The sequence below is a fragment of the Electrona antarctica genome, assembly GCF_951216825.1.
Source record: "Electrona antarctica genome assembly, chromosome: 7".
NCBI classification, from domain to species: domain Eukaryota; kingdom Metazoa; phylum Chordata; class Actinopteri; order Myctophiformes; family Myctophidae; genus Electrona; species Electrona antarctica.
In genome coordinates this window covers 51,611,204-51,628,853 of record NC_136812.1, presented here as the reverse complement: position 1 = coordinate 51,628,853, position 17,650 = coordinate 51,611,204, and the positions used below count along the sequence as shown (strand labels likewise).

The 17,650-nt window shown below is 42.3% G+C and overlaps 1 protein-coding gene across 2 annotated transcripts; it reads right to left on the bottom strand.

Moving 5' to 3' along the window:
- Nucleotides 1-9,383: 9,383 nt before the first annotated feature.
- On the bottom strand, nucleotides 9,384-16,822 carry LOC306927211 (E3 ubiquitin/ISG15 ligase TRIM25-like). 2 transcript variants are annotated; one of them, XM_079506908.1, is made up of 7 exons: nucleotides 16,494-16,822; nucleotides 14,310-14,687; nucleotides 13,444-13,539; nucleotides 12,967-13,080; nucleotides 11,876-12,035; nucleotides 10,556-10,609; nucleotides 9,384-10,407 (listed from the first exon to the last, which is right to left on the bottom strand). In XM_079506908.1, the coding sequence occupies exons 1-7, from the start codon at nucleotides 16,719-16,721 to the stop codon at nucleotides 9,893-9,895; spliced, it is 1,545 nt and encodes a 514-aa protein (XP_079363034.1). In that variant the 5' UTR covers nucleotides 16,722-16,822; the 3' UTR covers nucleotides 9,384-9,892. The 2 variants fall into 2 exon arrangements, with proteins under 2 accessions (XP_079363034.1, XP_079363035.1); XM_079506909.1 differs by having other exon boundaries at nucleotides 12,967-13,053.
- Nucleotides 16,823-17,650: the final 828 nt, after the last annotated feature.

Below are 17,650 nucleotides of genomic sequence, written 5' to 3'. Positions count from 1 at the left end.
ACACGTGTACGACGAAGAATAAATCAGGCATCACTGCAGGCTTCTGTGGAGGGAGGGAGATATATTGTGTTGGCCGAACGAGGCGATCATGTATGGACACTTGGACAGTTGGACAGCTATTTTTCGTGGCACATTATGTTTAATCACAACAACGTCACGTTTACTTTACCTCCTCAGTGTTTGGGTCGGGACATGTAGGACTGTTTGTGTCTGCTGTCTACGTGCATATGCGCGAAATGTAGCGTCTTCTGGATGCATCTCTTTTGCATTAACATTTCAATGGCCGAGGGTCGTTAGAGTCTATTGTTCCGTCGTTATCGCACGTCTAGTGTGACAACAACCACGACGCAACAATAGGAAGCCTGCAGCCCAGTAGCTATAATATTGCTTTCGGGGGAGGGTTAGTGTTATTTTCGGTCAAATCAGGCGGCACACCTGGACACATCAAACGGCACAGTAAAGTGCCGCGGCACACGGGTTGGGAAACACTGGAGTAGAGGACTATAGGCACTTTTGTTATACTGTGATACTCGTCTCTTAGCATCAGTGTATTTTGTAATGTATTTTTGAAATGCAATGTATTTTGTAATGTAATGTATTCTGTAATGTTTTAATTTATTCCTGACTGGACTCTTGGAAGATTAGCCGGAATTTTAAAAAAAAATCGAAAAACAACCCAGGTCTGAAGGTCATTGATGGAGAGAGACAGACAGAGAGTATGAGGATGAGAGACTCACGCATACACGCGCGATAGTGGAAAATGTGTACAGCATACGTCATAGCAGCCATTTCTTTGCGTCTTGCTGAATTGCAGCTATCCCATGTACAGTACTGTATAATGTATGTCACACCCAACATCTTGAACGTGCTAGTTTCCATTGATTCATATGCATTCATCATTAACATATTAAGTATACATTTCTACAGGTCTACATGGTTTAAGCTTCTCTGATTTCTAGAGTTGCTTCTGTCCTCTTATTTATTTTTGTGTTCCCTCCCAAAGGTCAGTACAGTATTTGAAGAACAGACAATCACATTTTAAACAGCTTTATAGATGCAAACTATAATCAATGAGAAAATACATGATTAGGTGCTATGAATCTACATGTTTCATATACTGGAGAGAGAGAGGAGAGAGGAAGGGAAGCGTGTGTTCTGTCACAGAAAGTGGTTGTGGGGAGGAGTGTTATTATGAATGGGGTGAGTGGGAGTGTCCATGGAATGACTCAGACATTGTGCTACTGTATTGTACTGTACTGTATGTATTACTTAAGTGCCGTCTGTTATAGCAGGTGGAGTGTCACATATGTAAATACATAAAGCTCTCATAAAGCACTTTAAACAAGGGACACAAATACAGACAGATGGAGAAATGCATAGAACAAATTGCTAGAAAAGTGACAGCATTTGAGTTCATAAAGTTACCATAAGTATAACTAAATGCATTTGAAATTAAATAAAAAATGTAACTTTTCAGGATTCCAATCTAAAAAATATATATATGAAGAAAAAAAAATCTGGATTTCAATTAAAATATAGCAAAAAAATAGCAGATCTACAGGCTCAAAACGTGACGCGTTTTGAGCTTGTAGATCTGCTATTTTTGCTGCAACAATATATGCAATGTGGCCCTCTGGAGTGAATGTGGAAATATAGTGGCCCTCTCCATATTCAAAGTTTCCCACCCCATGGTGTGGACTGTAACTCGAGTGCTCCGAAATATCCAACCGGATCAAAGGGGTTTGAACTGCATGGGGTTGGAGTTGAACTGGGTGATATTCTGGTGGCAGCTAGGCCTGGGTGATTTATGACATGACATCCTGCTTATGTTTTTCACCTTCCCCAATGCCATGGTAACAGTCCAGTTACAGCACAGACAGATTAAAGACAATGATACATGCACGCACGCACGCACGCACGCACGCACGCACGCACGCACACACACACAGACCGTGACAATGGTGAGGAATGCAAAGCAGCCAACTTTCTCTTGTTGAGAGACGGAGGGCATAACAAATAGTTTTTATTGACTATTTGCACACTAACGCATCATATAATGACGTATTTTGCTACACTATAATGCTTTATTCCCTTAATGCATAAGAATAATAAGAACAATAACAATACAATATTTTTAATGTAATCTTTTAAGAATAGAAAACCGTCACTAAAGGCTGTCTGAAATAACTCCTTGTTTAGGAACACTAATATTATGTATTGTATAGCCTAGTAAGCATAACATGTAATAGTTTAGCCTCATAAATCCCTACACTCAGAAGATACTTCCTGTTCCAATGCAGCCACAATAGTGATGTAACCAAAAAAAGAAAAAGAAACACGTGTTTGTTTTCTCCCTTACTTTCACAGTGGTACAGTTGTGGTCATGTGTGTGTGTTGCGTCAATGTGTACGTGAGAGAGAGAGGGAGAAGAGAGAGAGTGGGGGCAGGGGTGAGGTTGGTCAATAATTGCATTGTTTGAGCTGCAGTGATGTGCTGAGGTATACTGTATGTTACATGCGTATATATGGGACTGGCCGTGTCCTCAGGTGACCTGCTATAGCTTGCACAGTTGTCCCCCAGACGTAGTGTGGTGGAATGTCTGGTTTTGTCTGACTCTTATAAAGGCTGGTATGTTCAACAGGCCAGCACTGCAGAGGAGAGACAGCTATACTGTAGGTGACCCACGAATAACTTAACTTCCACACAGTGTCAATTAAAACCCTTTCAGCCCTTGTGTGTGTTTACTTTAAAATGTCACATACATACACATGTCTTTGATTTGGGCGTGTATGTGTGTAGGGCACGGGCTGCCCCGTGACACTGTTCGTATAGCCGGGCCTTTAGCCTATATAAGTCGGGAAAACTTCCGTAATATAATGCATGTCTGAAAGCAGATGAGAAGACAGAGAAGGGGGACGGGGGACGACGACGACAAAACAACAATAATGACCCAATAATAACGCATATGTTTTATATGGGGTTAGGGTTGGAGTTAATCTGAGACCTGACATGAAAGAAATGCCTCCAACTTTCACTCCAGGCATGATTATTCATCCACTAACATACGGTATTAACCCTAGAACACTAAACATGGGTGATTTTCACCCGGGTGATTATATTTTTGCCATTTTCATACTTTTGCTGATGTCTGAGGTGGGCAGGTCTTTCAGTACCTTCATGATGCTCAGTGACATCATAATGTTGCTGATGTCTGAGGTGGGCAGGTCTTTCAGTACCTTCATGATGCTCAGTGACATCATAATGTTGCTGATGTCTGAGGTGGGCGGGTCTTTCAGTACCTTCATGATGCTCAGTGACATCATAATGTTGCTGATGTCTGAGGTGGGCAGGTCTTTCAGTACCTTCATGATGCTCAGTGACATCATGATGTTGCTGATGTCTGAGGTGGGCGGGTCTTTCAGTACCTTCATGATGCTCAGTGACATCATGATGTTGCTGATGTCTGAGGTGGGCGGGTCTTTCAGTACCTTCATGATGCTCAGTGACATCATGATGTTGCTGATGTCTGAGGTGGGCGGGTCTTTCAGTACCTTCATGATGCTCAGTGACATCATGATGTTGCTGATGTCTGAGGTGGGCGGGTCTTTCAGTACCTTCATGATGCTCAGTGACATCATGATGTTGCTGATGTCTGAGGTGGGCGGGTCTTTCAGTACCTTCATGATGCTCAGTGACATCATGATGTTGCTGATGTCTGAGGTGGGCGGGTCTTTCAGTACCTTCATGATGCTCAGTGACATCATAATGTTGCTGATGTCTGAGGTGGGCGGGTCTTTCAGTACCTTCATGATGCTCAGTGACATCATGATGTTGCTGATGTCTGAGGTGGGCAGGTCTTTCAGTACCTTCATGATGCTCAGTGACATCATGATGTTGCTGATGTCTGAGGTGGGCAGGTCTTTCAGTACCTTCATGATGCTCAGTGACATCATAATGTTGCTGATGTCTGAGGTGGGCGGGTCTTTCAGTACCTTCATGATGCTCAGTGACATCATAATGTTGCTGATGTCTGAGGTGGGCGGGTCTTTCAGTACCTTCAGTACCTTAGTGGCAGCGGTGGCCGAACGGATAGCGGAGCGGTCTTGATACCGGAAGGTCGCCAGTTCGAATCAGCGGTCCGACACGTTAAAATTACCACCGCTGAAGTGCCCTTGAACAAGGCATTGAACCACTACGATGAAATGTGTTCTATGAGCAGGGCCTGGCTGGAAACAAGTTCTTGAGCTTAGCCCAGATACCCTGGGTAAATATAGTAATCATTTCATTTCATTTCATGCTCAGTGACATCATAATGTTGCTGATGTCTGAGGTGGGTGGGTCTTTCAGTACCTTCATGATGCTCAGTGACATCATAATGTTGCTGATGTCTGGGGTGGGTGGGTCTTTCAGTACCTTCATGATGCTCAGTGACATCATAGAAGGTAGAAGAAGAGTACCTCAAGGTGCTATGTATTTGCTGTACTTCAATATATTTGTGTGAGAAATATTTTTTATGGAATATTTTACATTGGCTAAAATATACCGGTGTTTAGTGATGGTGTAAAAAAAAATCAGACCCGTTTGAAGTGAGTGGTACTGTACTGTACCAGGGCTGAGGGAAGTAGGGGTGCTGGGGGGGCTGTAGCACCCCCTCCCCCCAGGCACAGCCCCCCCTCGAACAGGAGGGGAAGAAAAAAAAAAGAGATAGGCCTAATAAATATGCTGTATCACAGTATTGGCACCTTATCCTGGTTAATTGCCTGTGTCAGTTCGTTCATATAACTTGCGTGTGGAGAGGGAAAGTAAAGGCCACGTTTGCGCGTGAAAATGCGCAAAAATGCGTTTTAAACATTATGTTATAATTTAGCTATTGAAAAATAGCAGATCTACAAGCTCATAGCGCGCCACCGAGTGGCGCGCTACGAGCTTGTAGGTCTGCTATTTTTGAAAAATCGTGAAAATATTTATTTCAGAAAACTGGAGGATTTAGAAGGATTTTTTTTAAATTTTGAGGTCAGGCCTAAATGGGTCAAATGATAAGGGACAATATCGGTGGCACCCAACTGTAGGTTCTCAATACAATAGGGTTCTTCAAGTTCTTGCACATTTATTTTAATGAAAGCAATTAACCACATGAACTCTAGCGTCCGGATTCTGGGCATGTCATAATAGGTGAACATTGAGCCAAAAAAATGTGAATTGTCTGTGAAAATGGCCGGTCTACAAGCCTGCAACACATCACGCCTGGCACTTGTGAGATGTGCGTGCACGCGCATTTTTGCGGCGTGCGCTATGCGCGTGCGCTCAGCCCCTGCGAGTGTAAAGTACTTCCCGCGGGCCTGTACTGTACTGTACTGTACTGTACTGTACTGTACTGTACTGTACTGTACTGTACTGTACTGTACTGTACTGTACTGTACAAACCCGCAAAACGGCCGACAGCCGCGCACGTCTTACGCTGGAAATTAAGCTCCACCTCCGCGGACGTCTTGCGCGGAGGAGAGCGTTTCCGGGAATCTGGCCGTCGCGCAAGTCGTCCGCGGAGGTGGAGCTTAATTTCCATCCACCAGCTGTCTAAAAACCCGGAAAAAGAAGCTGCGCACAGCCGAGAACGTGCGCGGCTCTTTAGATAGTCTGGCAGCACCTAGACACACGGCCCAGACCCAGACAGACTATAGGCCTGCGGCCGTAACATGATATGAAACATAAATAATGGATGGGATTATTACCAGTATTGGAAAGTATAACTAAAGTAACTTTGAATGTAATATTATTACCTTTAGTAGGCCTACCTATAGTAATACCAGTAAGACGCCTGAGTGTACTGGCCATATATGGAGCGTATCTTGAGTGTACATGCAGGGTGTGATGAGGTCAGATCAAGATATGGAATGTCAGAACAGGTCAGCTCCATATATGGAGATCTAAGGTTGGCAGCGGGGGTAGTGTATTGAATGTACAGGGTTTGATGAGGGCCCACGTAGGGCCGGGCCTTAATTTCCGGGCCTGTTGTTTAATGTTTTGATGTTTAATTTACGTCATATTTAGCGTAATTATCAGCTCTTATCATCATACATCATCATCTCATACTGGCCAACATGGAATTAATTCCATTAATTAGTACCATATAAGGAGCATGTCTTGAGTGTGCAGGGTTTGATGAGGTCACATCAACATATGGAATGTCAGAAGAGGTCAGCTCCATACAGCATATGGAAATCTAAGGGTGGTAGCGGGGACATTCTCTTGAGTGTACAGGGTTTGATGAGGGCCCAGGTAGGGCCGGGCCTTCATTTTCGGGCCTGATGAGAACTCTAGTTTTCGCCGGCTGCACTAATAACTTTGGGGCAGACCCGTCTAGAGTTTAAATGGACAGGTATAAGTCAAAAGGGAGACATCGAAGAGGAAGGATGGATAAAGAACATTATGGAATGTCAGAAGAGGTCAGCTCCATATATGGAGATCTAAGGGTTTGAGGTTTTTAGGTGAGACGTAGAGTTGCTGGTCAATAGGGATCTCCATATATGGGCTTAATATTGATGACATGCATGAGTGATTGACATATCACTCATTTAGGCACATATGCATTTAGCAGTGCCGCCCCCCTAGGTGCGTTCCTGGGGGTCTGGATGTTCCGGGGACCCCCCTGGAGACCCCCACACAGAGTTGCACCACTCACTTCACACGGGTGTGATTTTCAATAACGTGTGGTTGTCTCAAAATCCCAAGTCACACCTGGACCAGTTTGACTTGAGAAAACCTTTATGCAGAGAACTCTCGCTTCTCATGAATTATGTTTAGTGTTAATATACTTGACTTATGTTCATCCCTCGACTTTCTTTTCTTTATAATACTCCTGTGCAGTAGGCACTCAACTGGCCATTGGTCTGTTTGGCCGCTAGAGGGCAGTGTAAACCCATATAATGGTCCAAGTGTACTGGCGTGATGTAACATGGATAATACTTGGCAGAATAGAATAGTCTTGTTTGTAATACAGCTATTATATTAGCTGAGAAGTATAGTGGCTCAATTCAACATGTCAGCTATGTAAACAATAATCAATAGATGGATGATACTACAAATATTATGTAAAGCTACCAACTGTCATTAAGACATGTGAATCCCTTGACTCCTTCAAAACCTCTCTCAAAGGGCACCGGACGGCTGCAATTCGAAACTGGCCCCCGTAAAATCTCAACCCCCCCCACCCCTTTTCCTTCTCACTGTACAGCATATGTTTTTTCCCCTATTAACCTCCTTTATGATGATTTCCTGGTTTTGGCTATATAGTCACGTGTGTATTTGTTCGTCTCTAAATGTTATGATGAATTGAACATGGTGGACCCTCTTGTAAACAAGTGTAATGCTTTATGGTGTCGTCCACTTACAGTTAAGATTTTGTATTGAGTTGTGCTTGAAATGTACTGTAATTCTGCAAACTGTTAGTAAATACTTCAATCAATCAAAAAAAGCATTGTGTTTTCTTTCTATTTGGAAAGAGTGGAAATGAAAGCCTACATCCATCGTTGCCAACAGCAGAACCTTTGGTGAGCCAGCCCATTAATAAATGCCTTCTCAACCACATTCCACTATTTGAAAAATAGCAGCTCTACAAGCTCGTAGCGCGGCACCGAGTGCCGCGCTATGAGCTTGTAGAGCTGCTATTTTTCAAATAGCTAAAGTATAACATAATGCCTTAAAACACCAAAAGGGGTTCCCGTCCTGAATGGGTTAATAACAGTCTGCACTGTTTCAACAGACACTCGGTCGAGTCAGACATATTTTTATGGCTCCCTTTAGTTTGTGTTTCCTATACATTTAGTTTATTAATTATTACTTAAATTGTATTTTCAAAAAAGCAAAAATATTCATGAACTAATGATGAAATAAACGCAAAATCTAAGAAATCCCTTCGACTAGAAAACAAATGTTTAAGAAGTAGTGAAAATAGCCGATCTACAAGCTCACAACGTGGCGCAAAGCGACGCGTTGTGATCTTGTAGATCTTGTAGATCTAATTTCCCTTTTGGGTCTCGTCCTGAAAGGTTTGGGAACCACTGTGAGCTACAGCAGTGGTTCCCAAAGTGGGGTCCGGGGACCCCCAGGGGTCCTTGAGGGAGATCCAGGGGGTCCCCAGCTAAATGATAGCTAGGAACCAAATGGACCCTTATGGGTCTGGAACTCTGAGAGTGTACAAATGGAACCAAATGGACCCTTATGGGTCTGGAACTCTGAGAGTGTACAAATGGAACCAAATGGACCCTTATGGGTCTGGAACTCTGAGAGTGTACAAATGGAACCAAATGGACCCTTATGGGTCTGGAACTCTGAGAGTGTACAAATGGAACCAAATGGACCCCTATGGGTCTGGAACTCTGAGAGTGTACAAATGGAACCAAATGGACCCTTATGGGTCTGGAACTCTGAGAGTGTACAAATGGAACCAAATGGACCCTTATGGGTCTGGAACTCTGAGAGTGTACAAATGGAACCAAATGGACCCTTATGGGTCTGGAACTCTGAGAGTGTACAAATGGAACCAAATGGACCCTTATGGGTCTGGAACTCTGAGAGTGTACAAATGGAACCAAATGGACCCTTATGGGTCTGGAACTCTGAGAGTGTACAAATGGAACCAAATGGACCCGTATGGGTCTGGAACTCTGAGAGTGTACAAATGGAACCAAATGGACCCTTATGGGTCTGGAACTCTGAGAGTGTACAAATGGAACCAAATGGACCCTGACGGGTCCATTTGGTTCCATTTGTACACTCTCAGAGTTAAATTGACATTAATTTTACAATATAAATTGGGGGTCACAGAGATAGAAATGCCTTTGGGCGGGAACCCCTTTTGGTAGATCTGCTATTGAAAAATAGCAGATCTACAAGCTCATAGCGCGGCACCGAGTGCCGCGCTACGAGCTTGTAGGTCTGCTATTTTTGAAAAATCGAAGAACGACTGATATAGAAACATAGCTTTTTCATAAAACTGTCAGGATGTAGAAGACATTTTTAGAATCTGATCTTAGGTCAAAATGGGTTAAGCCTAATTCAGGTCAAACTGGGGACCCTTGAAATTAAACAGGTTGAGAATCACTGCTAGAGCCGTAAACCTCTTCTCTTATGGGGGTCCTTGGCATATCTTTTCAAATGGGGGTCCGTAGGCTAATGAGTGTCAATTTGGGGGTCCTTGACATGAACAGGTTTGGGACCCACTGTGAGCTACAGCACAGTAAACACTGTGTTTAAAGCACTGCTTCTCAACCTGTGGCCCGGGGCCCCCTGGTGGGCCGTGAGGAGATTGCAAAGTGGACCTCCAAAAACAAACAAACATTGTTCACCTTGTTAAATTATATTTTCATAAGCGACAAAATCAATTGTTTTGATTAACTCTTTAATTCAATTTAGACATTGAGGAGTAATTACACCTGAGAACCACTGAAATCACCAGCTGCAGCGCACCACATTAATCACATTTGAACTGGAGACCCCACAAACTTGACTTACTTTTACTGCACTACAATTATTTGAAAACGTTTTACTACTAGTTACTTTGTAGATTTAGATTATTATTACAAACCATACATTAACCACTTCAGCCCTACTGTATATACATTTGAATATATCCGATCTACAAGCTCACAATGAGGCATAAAAGGCTCCACAGCCTGACAGAGGGCTCTGTAGTAACATGAACAAGATAACAGACATACTGAATAACGATTGATCTGCAAAGAAATGCAATGAGCAGAACACAATCAATGGGTTGATTGATCATGATGGTGACACATCATTCTAACACATGCTTCATCTAGAAGGGAACAACTACAATCTAAATGAAGAAAACAAAGTGTTCAACTGAATATCCTCATCAGTATTCTTAACATGTCTACCATGTCTTACACAGCTCTACTGTATCTCCATAGGCCCAAGGCCTTAACCCTGGATAGAGAGGTTGTGTGAACGTGGTTTGAACTGTGTGGAGGAGGGTCATTGTGTCAGAAACACTGTAGAAGGACAGAGTGCCTGCCTTGTGGTCCAGATACACCCCGACTCTGGAGGAGACAGGCCCTGACACTTCAGTCACAACACTGTTGTGGCTGAACCGGTAGTCGTTACTATTGCACCGTAAAGACCAGGATTTATCATTGGATCCAAACCAGGCTCGTCTGTTCATGTCTTTATAACAGACTGCTATAGCAGCCCCTCTAACAGGCCTCCCCTCTACTTCCCAGTAACGACGTTCAGACAGACCCTCTGTACACAACACCTGACCGTACACAAATCTCTCTGCATTATCAGGGTAAGGTTGTTGTGGTGGTGTTACAGTCACCTTCCTCTTCTCCTCTGACAGGGAGAGATTTCTGCTTATTGTGTTGATGTCCAGAGACAGAGGACAGGAATCTGTGAGAACACACGACAAAAGAAAATCCAAACCTCATGAACCTCATTGTGTTTAGAGTTAATATTCTCTCAGATCAAACTCATTAGACTGAGCTTCAAATAACATTTCAGGTTGAAACGTTCAGAAACAACATCAACATGGACTCACATTGTAAGAAGTCCTTTCTGGTCTGAGGCTCCGCTGGATCATCAACTGCACACACTGGAGACACAAGAAAACAGTAAACGTCATCATTCTGAAGGATGGATTCAACTGAAGGTCCAAAAAGTGAAAGCTATTATAGCTCGATAGTAATCATTGCTTTAGTAAACAGAAAATACATTTTGAGGTGGTTTACAACTTTCAACCAATCAGGAGAGAGAACTCCTGAAGATCATTAAATAACAAAAATATAATAATAACAATAATAATAATAATAATAATAATAGATGGTGCATTTATATAATGTACTGGGTGATATGAAACACAGGTAACACAGCACAGTCCCGCTCCTGCGAGGACACCAGGAAATAATTCCCCATTCATTTTCCCCATAGACGTTTCAAAAAGTATTTATTTAACCCATTTAGGCCTGACGTCGAAATTTAAAAAATGTCTTCAAAATCCTGACAGTTTTCTGAAAAACCTTATGTTTCTGTATCAGTGGTGCTCAATATTTCATGTCAAGAACCCCACAAATTATATGTAATATGCCTCCGCCCCCCCATCTGAAAATATGTTCTTCCAGGGACCCCACAGAAGCAAAGATATGAGTTAAAATATTCACTCTGTAAGTCTGTAATAATATATATATTCAAAGATTTGAGGCACATTTTCACAAATTTTCAAAAATAGCAGACCTACAAGCTTGAAGATCTGCTATTTTTCCATAGTTAAAACACCAAAAGGGGTTCCCACCCCAAAATGGGTTAAAGACCTTTAAAGCCTCGGACAAAGCCAACAGCCCAGTTGACAAATCATGACAATAAACACATTTTTTGGGCGGAACAGAACATTAGAAAGACGAAAAAAGGGCAGGGTACAACACTTTTTTTGTTGTTTTTCTTCTTTCTAATTATTTGTTCGTCCCAAAAATATGTGTTTATTGTCATGATTTGTCAACTTGGCTGTTAGCTTTGTACAAGGCTTTTAAGGTTTTTAAATAAATACTTTTTGAAATGTCTATGGGGAAAATTAATGGGGAACTATTTCTGCGATGCTCTATAGACATACTTCCACCTTTATACAATCCATTCAACCCTTAGAAATGTACTGTACAGTAGAGGGTGCTTAGAAACACTATAAACCCATTTCAATCTCATCTCTCCTTTGAGTAATATTCTTGCTTAATTCTTATTTTACTGTCCAATCTGACAGACAGCCTACTGTGTACCATCGGTCTGTTTCTAGTTCAAACATCTCCAGTTGCCTTCTGGCTTCATCCATCCATGTTTACTATGAAAAACAATAAACACTTTTAAATCTCACCTCGGTTTGATATCTGTGGCCAAGTTGTCGTCAGGAGGTTGTCTAGTTGGTCTCTCAGACCAGACATGACATCAGTCACATCTGTGAAGGACCTCAGAGGACAGACGACCACACTGGGTGAGACTGGAGATCCAGTGGAACTGGAGAGAGACTGGAAACTCTGGAGAGAGACAAGCAGAGAGACCAGTAAACCACTTTAGACAGGGATGATCAATGATGATCAATAGATCAGTGCATTGATCACAATATTGTAGAGTTGAGCTGAGCTTGTTGTTCAACCAGTTACTTAATGTACGGATTGCACGCACACACGCACGCACGCACGCACGCACGCACGCACGCACGCACGCACAATAGTGGAAATAAGCTCACATGCTGATCATTTAGCAACTAAATGGAAAATAAAAGATGCAAGACTGGCTCAGATGCAATTTCTCATGTTTATTTGAGAACGCCGACACGTTTCGGCAGAGCATTCTTCAGAGCAGACTAAAACGTGATGAAGAAGACTCTGCCGAAACGCGTCAGCGTTCTCAAATAAACATGAGAAATTGCATCAGTCTTGCATCTTTTATTTTGGGGTGCTGGTTTTTCCATTTAGTTGGTTTATGAGTTATAAGTTATTTTAAAACTGAGCTCCCACTGCCTTAAACAAAGGACAGTCTCCAGAGGAAGCACACCTGTTTTTTCTTTCTTTATGCTGATCATTTAGGTCTGCTAGTTTTGGAAAATAGTTTTTTTCAAAATGGAAACAATTATGCACTTATTGTGATTCTCATACATAAGAATAGTAATTAACAATATAATTTGACAAAAATTACATTTATGTTCTAATCTACGAACAACAATTGCTCAAAATTGCAATTATTTCATATAATTCTACAATGCTAACATACAAATTTAAATGTCAATTACTGTATACTAGAACTATATTATTATTAGTAACCACCAGCATGAATAATGTAATGTTATGCCATGTCATGTAATCTACTATAATGTAATAAATTACATTACAACGTAATGTAATGGGATGAAATATGAAGCCGATTTGTTCTTTCAAAACCAAAGTGTCAAAAAGCCACATGTGGAACCTGAATGAATGTGATGATGTCCTCAGTGTTGGACAGCTCCTCCAGCTCAGCATGTCTCCTCTCCAGCTGATCCAGGGTCTGTTCCTGCTGTCTCAGGAGAGCCGCAGTCGCAGTCTTAGCACGCACGCACGCACACACGCACGCACGCACACACGCACACACGCAAATACACACACACACACACACACACACACGAGCACACGCACACGCACACACGAGCACACGCACACGCACACACACTACGTTGGATGTTTTGAAGTTCATATCATGTCACTTGGTGCCGCAATATGAGCTTGTAGATCTGCTATTTTTGAAACAATCTTGAAAATGTCTGTAAATCTTTGAATATATTTGTAAAGCAAGCTTCTGGAGGTCCCTGGAACAAAATACTTTGAAATGGGGGTCTGATCAGTGGATATAATGTAATAAATCTCATTTTAGGGTCCTTGACATTAAAGAGTTTTGAGAACCACTCACGTTCAGGGCCTCCAAGATCTGTCTCAGGTCTTTCAGCTCCTTCTTTTTCTCCTGGATCTTCTGCTGGACTTCCTCCTGACTTGTCACCAGCTGTTTCTGCAAGAAGCAGGAAGAGAGACAGTTTGGTTGGAAACATTGTGGACTTTTTCATGTCGGGACACCAATTCTATCCAATCAGGAGAGAGAACTCATACAGGATACAGGGTAAAACGGGGTGCGTACGCTTTTCCGACATGTCAATAGTCTGACATGCGGAAAACGACCGGATTAAGGTTGGCGAACATGCGCTGCTCCGTGCTGGCAGATATGGTTAGGTTAGGGTTTGAGGTAGGTTGTCGTTGTCGGACCAATGACTATTAATTGTGTAACTTCTCCAAAATACACTTTTGAAGGTCAAGATTAATGGACGTGAAATATGATTCTGTTTTTTAATTGGGTCCAAAATTAGTGTACTTCATCCTATAATTAAAACCGGGAAAGCATCTGTGCCATTTTAGATTTCATAACATACATCTTTTAGAAAACTCTGTTTTAGAACAGTGGTTTGGAACAAGTTGTTCTCAAGCAGATCTACAAGCTCACAGTGCGTCGCTTTGTGCCCTGCTGCGAGCTTGTTAATCTGCTACTTTAACATTTCTAAAAATATTTTATTTTGATTTACTTTCTTCTTTTCTGGGGGTCCCTGGCCCAAAACATTTTCAGATGGGGGTCCGTGGCGAAATATATCTGAATTTGGGAGTCGTTGGCACGGAAAAGTTTGAGAACTAACTACTGACACAGATATTATTAAGACTATATTTAGTCTTGCTTCCATCTTTAAAACATGATCCATCTTATGATTTGTCTTCAAGTGATGGTGGTGCTACCTGTTTCTCTGCCTTCTCTGCAGCAGCTGACACCGTGTCATGGCCCTTGTGTTCATCCATGGTGCACAGATAGCAGATAGACTGTTGGTCTGTGCGACAGAACACCTCCATCAGCTTGTTATGACTGGAGCACATCTTCTCCTGCAGTTTGTCGGTGGCTGGGACCAGCTTGTGCTTCTTCAACACAGGAACATTGTAGTGAGGCTGGAGGTGAGTCTCACAGTAAGAGGCCAGACATGTCAGACAAGACATGAGAGCTTTGCGACGTCTGGCTCCGGTGCAGAAATCACAGGCCACGTCTGCTGGACCGGCGTACAGCGGAGCAGCGGAGGCAGCAGGAGACTGCTGAGCTGCTGTACTGCTCAGCTTCATCACCAGCTGGAAGTAAAGAGAAGGAGAGCTCACTCACTGAGGAGAAATACAACACAGCCATTTTGAGCTTCATGGTGATAAACGCATTGTAACATTATCTTATTTATTTTATTTGGCTTTTCTGCCTTTATTGATAGTATCAAGTGAACATAGACATGAAAGAGGGAGAGAGAGAAGGGGAGAGACACGCAGCAAAGATCATCATGAATGGGACTCAAACACACAACACACTGTCAGGCCAGAGCCTACAGTATGTGTAGCATGCGCCTGCACCACTTGGCCAGCAGGCACCCACATTGTCTTAACATCTAATTATCTTTTTCTGAACTTTGCATTTCATAAAGTTAGAGTTGCCTTGTTAAAATGTAGCCTACAATGTAAGCATTTAGCAGACATTCTTAACCACTAGGGCTAGAACTTTCCTAAAATTAATGACAACCAAGAATAGGGGCACTTAGGCTGTTGTTGAGAGATTTCGATAGACAGGAACAGCCAGGTATACGGACTCAAAGAACTCAGTTCTAAATCGTAGATCAGATTAGCTTAGTAGAGTTTATTGAAAAGCAATTACAGAGGATGAAGAGATGCAGCCTCCGGTCGCACTACCAAAAAGGAGCCCTGAGCTCTGTTTTTCTCAGAGCTTTTATACCATTCTGAACCACATCTTGCCTTGAACTTCACCGAAACCCTTACAACTTTATTAATAAATTGTATCCACTGTTCTTGGTCATTTGTTGGTCATTTTCCATTCTCTCCATTCTTTTGTGTTATTTTCATATCTGGCAACCTTGTGGTTGCACGATGGCTAGGAAAAAAACATGTCTCATTTTGCCCATCTGGCTCTGGGCTTTGTCCCAAACACTTCTCTATTTTATACATATTTATTGTTCTGCTGCTCCCAGTTTTGATGATCTGTGTTTTACTAATCTGTGCACTTCTTGAGAATTTATGCTTGTGGCCTCAAACTCATTTGGTTGTAGACAGATGAGTGATCGCCTCTCCCTATAGCTGTGTATGAGAGATCCCTCACTGTACTAGTGAATCACAGTGCGCGTGCATGTGTTCTCATGTGTGGGACACGTGCATTATTTAGTGGTTGTCTTTCGGATGTGCCTGGCCTGCTTTGGGGAGGAGTTGATCATTTCTCTAGTACACGTATTGGTTGCCATCTTCAGAAGGGAGGAGTTTCAGACAGCCTTACGATGTAGACCCAGATCATTCTTTTTCACCCCTACAAAGGCTTAATGATTAACCAGTGACTGACAAAGTCAAAGATCAGAGTAAATGACACTAGTCAACAAAATGACAATAAAGTACTAGAATACCATCAAACCTTATACCTAGCATCTGTTTAAACCAGTGGTTCTCAAATGAATATGCATTTGTCCACAGACTCCCCTCCCATCTGAAAATATGTTGTGCCACAGTGCCAGGGAGTAGGGACACAATATTGCATATCGTGTTTAGATGCATTGTGAGCTTGTAGATCTGCAATGTTCAAATAGCTGATGTATACTGTAGGTTTACAGTGGTTAAACAGACTGTGATGCTCTATAAACTCTTTTTATGGACCCCCTTTAACCGCCTCATGGACCTCTGGGGGTCCCCAGGCCCCACTTTGAGAACCTAACACATAATAAATAGTTATTCTTAATGGACAAACAATGTAGCCTATATCATTATCAACACAAACATACAATGTGAACAAATAACCATATAGCCTACAGCATGTGCTTATAGTAGAACTGCTGTGGCAATGGCAGAACATGTAGTTACTAGTTTCATGTGTGGTATCTTGTAAGGTCATCTTACCTCAGCCAGCAAGGTGTTTTTCCTCAAAACAGGTTTAGGACTGAAGCTCTCTCTGCACTGTGGACAGCAGTAGACTCCAGTGTCCTCATGGTCCCAGTAACCCTCAATACAGCTGCTACAGTAACTGTGGCCACAGTGTAGAGTCACTGGTTCCTTCAGAATGTCCAGACAGATAGGACAGCAGAACTGGTCCTGGTCCAGCTCACATCCCTGTTGTTGTTCTGACATTTCACTGACAAGCACCACATTCACACCAAGAGAAAACACACAACACTTTGGTTTCCTCCGAGAACAAACTGGGAGAGAGAAAACACAGCTATGAGTTTCGTTTCTTCTGAACTGGGCGAGGCTGACTTCCTGGATATTTGTAGGAGGCAGGGGTTTTAAAGAGACAGTGCATGAATGTGTAGCACAGATAAGTTCATAAACAGGTTCAGAGAGAGAGAGAGAGAGAGAGAGTTAATATATAACACAGCTCTGTTTACACGTTTATTGTATTGTTTTATCTTGATTGTTTTGTTCCACTTTTGCTTGGCAATGTAAACGTATGTTTTCTCATGCCAATAAAGCTCTGTTGAATTGAACTGAGAGAGAGAGAGAGAGAGAGACAGAGAGACAGAGAGAGACAGAGAGAGAGGGAGGGAGGGAGGGAACGATAAAGAGGTAGAGAGAGAGAGGGAAGGAGAGAGAGAGAGAGAGGGAGGGAAAGCGAATGGGAAGCAGAGAGAGAGAGGGAGGGAATAAGAGCGTGCACTCTCTCTCACACGCGTGGCGCACACACACACCACAATGGGGAGAAGAAAACGACTTTGTTTTTGTTCTCTTGACATAGAATGAGAGTCACATAGTTGTCAGAGACGGAGGGTGTTTTATAATGGTTTTTATTGACTATATATTTGCACACTAACACATCATGAACAATAAAAATACAATATTTTAATATAATCTTTTAAGAATAGAAAACCGTCACTAAATGCTGTCTGAAATAACTCCTTGTTTAGGAACACTAATATGTATTGTTTTTGTAAGCATAACATGTAATAGTTTAGCCTCATACATCCCTACACTCAGAAGACTACTTCCTGTTCCAGTGAGTCAGCCACAATAGTGATAAGAAAAAAAAGAAGAAACACACGTGTTTGTTTTCTCCCTTACTT

Coding starts and splice junctions, on each gene's coding strand:
- LOC306927211 (XM_079506908.1), bottom strand. CDS start 16,721: ATGTCAGAACAACAACAGGGATGTGAGCTGGACCAGGACCAGTTCTGC. Junction 12,036..12,966: donor ACATCATCACATTCATTCAG/GTTCCACATGTG, acceptor GTCTCTCTCCAG/AGTTTCCAGTCTCTCTCCAG. Junction 10,610..11,875: donor GCCACAGATATCAAACCGAG/GTGAGATTTAAA, acceptor TTGTGTCTCCAG/TGTGTGCAGTTGATGATCCA.